We start from the raw sequence: 6,000 nt of genomic DNA on the forward strand, positions 1-6,000 counted from the left end.
TTTCTTGCTATGACCTCTGGTTGCTCTTACTTTGAAATCATTCAAAGAAATGTTCAATGCTGACACTGTCAAATAGGTTTAGAAATGAAGGTTGAGTTCAAGTCTCCCCTTATTCTTATCTTTTCCACAGAGGGCAACTTTATAGCTTCTACTTATCAATGAATCTCAGCTCTCTTATTTCAGGTATCATTCATTGAATCTCAGCTGTCTTATTTCAGGTATCATCATATTTGCCCTCTTCAGCTTCTCTATTGAATATTCATATTTCTATAGAAAAAGGATACAAAAGTTTAAATATATATTCTAATTCAGGTCTGTTGTAAATTGTAAATGTTTATACAAAATCTTATCCATGGATTTAAATGTGATACTAATGCTAACCAGTTAAAGTTAGGGTCCTTAACAATTCTCCAAACTTATAGTTTAAGCATTAAGGTGGGTGCAATGTTGACCCCATATCCCTTTCACATGATTCACTTCCTGCTAAATTACAGTAATACTGATGCTATCTTTCACAGTGTTCCATCTTCATAAATTTGCATTCAGTTAGGCTTAACTTCAACATCCATACATCAGAATAACTTTGGAGCTTGCCTAAGCCCCTTTGTAAGCTAAAGTGATTCTTATCATTTTTCATTATTCTTATGACTTCAGTATCATCAGTAAATCTTCACAGGAATGAATCTGGTTCCTCTGGCAAGTTATTTACTTAAAACAGTAACAGTTTAATGTCAAAGCCCTGAGACATGCCACAAATACAATGAACCCTCTTGAAAAAGTCTCAACATGCACCCCTCCGTCCCCCTCCTCTAAGTTAATTTCTGATCAACAGGAGGCTTTCCATAATGCCTGCCTGAAAATCCAGCTCCTATACCATCCTCCTATGTGGGAAAGTGTCAAAGGCCTTCTAGCAATATGGGAACAAAATTTACACTTCCATGTCCAGTGTCTAACACACAGCTCATCTACCATAAAAGCCTGAAGATTTATTATGCATAACTTCTTTTCTCTCTACTTATATTATCTCTCAAACTAGTAGTTTCTCCTTCCCAAGAGATTATCAACTTTCTCTCTGATTATCTTTTCCAATATTTTACAGATGATATTTACCAATGTTACTGGTATGCAGTTTAGTATAACAGCCCAATCTCCTTCCCTGAAAGTAGGCATACCATATGCCTTCTCTGATGGTATTTTAAGCATTTCATGCTGTCTGTTCAGTGTTTCTAAACACTGCTGGGTACAAATGAAGAAACTTTATTAGGACCACATACAGTGTCCGCAAGAAAACATTGTCTACTCCCATACATTTTCAAAGGCAATACATGGCTAAGGTTTATTGTAGGGACAAGCATATGATGCTCTCAGGGTGAAATCTTCACACATCTGGTCACTGAGACTATTGCTTCTAATGATGTAAGCACCAGCATCCACCTCAATGTGCCTATGGCCTATCTTGAGGGGAGGATATTCTGTACTTTTCCTAGGTGCTATTTTACATTGGGAATTTTGCTTCTGAACACTGTATCTCTTCCACCTGTACTTCAAGTTGGTTGGCTATTACCTTTATAAGGAGGGGAGAGCCCAAATTCTCACCTGGAAGCAGGAAAATGTTGTTACATGAGAGATTTCTAGGTGCACTGTATGCTCAGAAAGCATGATGAGATAGCTGCTTCCTGCAACACCTCATCAGTGCCTCATCTTATTCAGATCAAAACCCTGTGGACCTAAAACATGGACCTAGAATACTTCAGGAACCTTAATCATTCCATGCCCAGAAGTCTTCAGATTGTAATCCAGGCCAAGAGAAAAATGAAAAATACTAAAATACTGCCTGTGAAAAATGTATATAGAGGTGGAAAAGGCTTTTGTGGTCACATATGTGTATTTTCTATGTCTTCCAAGTTATCCTTCCCATCTCATCTCTGCACTTGGGGTTACTGCTTCCTCCAATGTGAATACACTTTTCACCTATTCACTACCCTGCAAGTTTTTTGTTGTCTTAGCTCATCCCTGTGCATCCCTAAGCCTGAAAAATCTATGGAACAGTTTTGAATTTTTACCTGTTGTGCCCATTTTTCCTTCCAAGATTCTCTGCTCCCTCTTTCTGATCTTATTCTTCAGTCTCATATACCTTTCATATGTTGGCTTGCTGTTGTACCACCTATACCTGTGTTTGTGTAAGTAATTTTCTGTCATTACTAACTCATACACTATGAGGAGGGAGTTCTACACTTGCAGGGCCCAATTTCTTGAACTTTTATCAGCATACAACTTTTAAAAATTCTGCATATATTTTTGCATTATAATTTTCAACATTGCTCTTTCCATTCACCTAAAACTGATGCTACTGAAAGACTTCTTTACATCCTTTCTAACAAACCTTTTGCTTCATTTCTTGCTGTAACCTATGGTTACTCTTTATTTGCATCTCTCAAAGAACTGTTCCCCGTGGACATTATGAAACTGGTTTAAAATCTGAAGATTGAGATCAATGCTTTTGTATAACTGAAGCACATGTTCAGAAAAAACAAAGTTTGACATTTAAACAGGACCTACAGTTTCTCAGAGGAAGCTTTAGCTATTTCTGTAATGTGGGGTTTCCAAGATAGAGTGGACGTTACAGTCACACCAGGTATGTTCACCAAGTGAAAAGGTGGAATTACAGAACAGTCATTGGAAAGAAGAAAGTCAAAGGAATTTTCAACTGAGCTGTAAATAATATCAGAGAGCATTTATGATCAAATAAGTGTAAAGAAAAGATGAATGACCAATATGACACAAATTAAAACTACAAATTATGGGCTAGTCACCACAAGGCAATGTAAGTTGATAAATGGCGTTCAAAAACGTTTTCACAGTGAAAGGCAATATAGTTAGCACTAACACTTGTGAGTTGGAATGGGGAGGTCTTGGAGAACAGTGAAAAAGTTAGAAGACATAAGCACACTGCTAATGGGCTTTGATCCACAGAAGGCTCATGTCCTAATGAAGTTTATCCATATTGGCTGGAAATCTGTGTGGATACACTTGATGAGCCACATGAAATGTTCAATATGTTGCTGAGGGAAAGTATAACACAAAGGGAGTGGCATAGGGAAAATGTTGTACTTATCTTTTAAGAAAATAATTCAAGAAGAGTGCTAGACTACTGTCCAGTCTCTTTGATGAGTGTGGTGTTTGATGACATAAAAGATAATCAAATCAAATAGATGATTACTTGCACAGAAATTTCCAAAGTGATATAACACATATTCAGGGGGATGAAGTCATAAATGACAAATGTTTTAGATTTCTATAAGAGAATGAGCTTAACTTAGATAAAAGACATGGATAAGCAGTCTTTATGAAATATCAGACAGCCTTGACACAGTGCCTCAAAAGAGGTTGATAAAGAAGCTGGATCTTCAGGCAAAAATAAGGGGAGAAACTCCTTTGGTGATTTGAAAATTACTTTTGTGGAGAGGAATGAAGTGCAAGTCAGAGATGTTTTCTTGAAATGGATTGGGGGTCACTAGTTATGTGCCATAGGGCTCAGTCATGGGACCCATGCTCTTCTTGATCAAGGTAAAAGATATGCCACCAGAAAACAGGACTCATATCTTAATATGATTGTGTATGATGGCAAAGTCTTGTGAAAAATAAAGTGATGAGGACTGCATCAACTTACAAGAAGACTTCCGTCACTGGATTGATACATGGCAGATGAAATTCTATCAAAGTAAATGCAAACTAATGGCAATAGATTGATATGGTAAAAAAAGGATCAATACAAATATTATCAGAAAAAGCTACAGGAATCTGAGTGAAAGGCATGTGGAAGATGACACTGTATGTAATCTATTCCAAGAAACCATCTGGTGAAGACAAACTGTCTATTGGCAATTATCAAAACCTCAAAAAGTTTAAAGAAATATTAATCAAACCCTACCATTAACAGAATACTGAAAACTTAAATATGCTTCTCAAGTCTGGTCCCCACACTTAAAGAAGCAAAAAGGACTAATAAAGAAGGGTTCAGGAGACTCATATGACTGCCTCAAAAGTGGCTTATTCATTGGGCACTCCTACCCATCCTGTATGCAGTGACACCACAGCAGACACAAAGCACAATAATGGTCCAGTGACTGGGCACCTTCAATGACTGAATTACATTACTGATCATTTGGTGAGAAAAATGTTTACAAGGACTGGACAGCACTGCCTAAATTATTCAGCATATTACATAAAGTTTACAAAAAGGGGGGCAACAAAGATAGCCACATAAAAAAGCTATGTTATAATGAGGCCATAAATTCATCCAATATGGAAGAGAGAAGAGTAATGAGTGACCTGATCACAATATTCAAGTTTCTAAGCCAGATGACGTATCAATAAAAAAAAATCTTGACAAATATGATGTTTAGAAGTATTTCAATAATTTCACTAATATATGGATGTAATAAGCTGTAATGAAATTGCAAATGCTAAAATATAAAAAGTATAAAAATCTTTATAATAGTAAAGCAGAACTATCAATCCACACTGAGCAAATACGTGATTAAGCTATGGAAATAGTCAGTAGTATACCTATACACATAATGATTTAGCGAGGCACTAAAAATTCATCTGCCACAGGGGTCCTGTTACATTTCCAGTCAGCCTTAAGCTGTTAAAACATGGTTACACAGCTTTTAAGTAAAAAAAAAATGTATAATAAAGGAGTGCCAGTTCTGCAATCATTAGTACGGTACTATGGTCCGTCCCAATACCAAAGCAAGTCACTACAGTGTTCCCATAATACCATTTAAGTACAATTATTCATGGCATTGCCTAGTTCAGTAAATATTCGGTTGTTAATGCATATGTAACTAATTCTGAATTCTACAATAGCCCCGTAACCGTGCTTAGTTCTTCATTATTAGTTTTCAGTCAATATATCATTACATTTCATATATTCTTTCTTAACTTGTACCTTTAATCATATTGTATATACTGTGAGTACAACGTTGGAAAATAGTATATTTCCATCATCTAAGTGCTATCCGGTTGATATATATATATATATATATATATATATATATATATATATATATATATATATATATATATATATATATAAGCACTGTGCCATATAATCCCGAACTTGATGTTGTCACAGTACGTGCAGCATTGCCAATGTTACACCTGTTGCCAAAAGAGCACAACAGTTATCATGACGCAAGACCAACAAATACTTATGGTGCCACAGGCACTTGAGTTGTCATAATCTCACAGTCCTACCATAAAGATTACACTATCATTATTAAAGGTATAGCATTGTCGCTCACTACAAATGTGCTTCCATTTTTTATAACTATTCTAAGTTTATGAAATCTGGAATAAAAAACCTGTAGTGGGGCAGTAGAACTTGCTCTTTCCTCCACTTCCATGGACAATTCCTCCCGCCTCACACGGTGCTGCACTTTTTTTCTCCTCTCTACCTCGTCCTCCTGCCGAGGACGCTTCAGTGAGGCGCGAGCAACGTTCATCCTGCGATCGGTGGAGGATGTAACGCGATAAAACGGATCAATATGTTCAAATTGTCCTGTCAGGTCGTCCAGTGTCGGGCGCTTGTACACCGAGTGTCGCGGCTACCAGTGTTGCCAGTGTGGCGTCTTGGTCTACCGAAACTGTGGCGTGAAATTATCGCCAAAGCATTTCCAGAGGTCTGTTCTTTCTGAACGTTCCAGTTATGTAGTTGCTGATAATCCTGATGGCAGTAACTTTGAAATGATGACAGTGCCATTGATGGTAATGATGCCTTTGATTAGTGTCGTTAATAATGATAACAATAATGACTAATAACTATGATAAGGATAATATACTCTACAGTACATTGTATCTGATTTGCTGACGAAAAGGCACCGACGAGTGAAACGTTATTTGGCGGATAGTGGATTATTTTCATTGAGTAACCTCGTGAATTACTTAGTGACTGACTGTGGCACAGGACTGAGCTACGCAAGCTTAGATGAAGAA

General features: G+C 36.9%; 1 protein-coding gene across 1 annotated transcript in view; it reads right to left on the minus strand.

The window, feature by feature from the left end:
• The window catches only part of LOC139751597 (peroxiredoxin-2-like), a 45,029-nt gene extending 39,397 nt beyond the window's left edge, over positions 1-5,632 (minus strand). The window contains exon 1 of the mRNA XM_071667197.1: positions 5,370-5,632. Within this exon, the coding sequence (XP_071523298.1) occupies positions 5,370-5,510 (141 nt within the window). The 5' untranslated portion in view covers positions 5,511-5,632. The remainder of the gene's footprint in view (positions 1-5,369) is intronic.
• Between the last annotated feature and the right edge of the window lie 368 nt (positions 5,633-6,000).

Source organism: Panulirus ornatus, chromosome 11 (genome assembly GCF_036320965.1).
Source record: "Panulirus ornatus isolate Po-2019 chromosome 11, ASM3632096v1, whole genome shotgun sequence".
NCBI classification, from domain to species: Eukaryota; Metazoa; Arthropoda; class Malacostraca; order Decapoda; family Palinuridae; genus Panulirus; species Panulirus ornatus.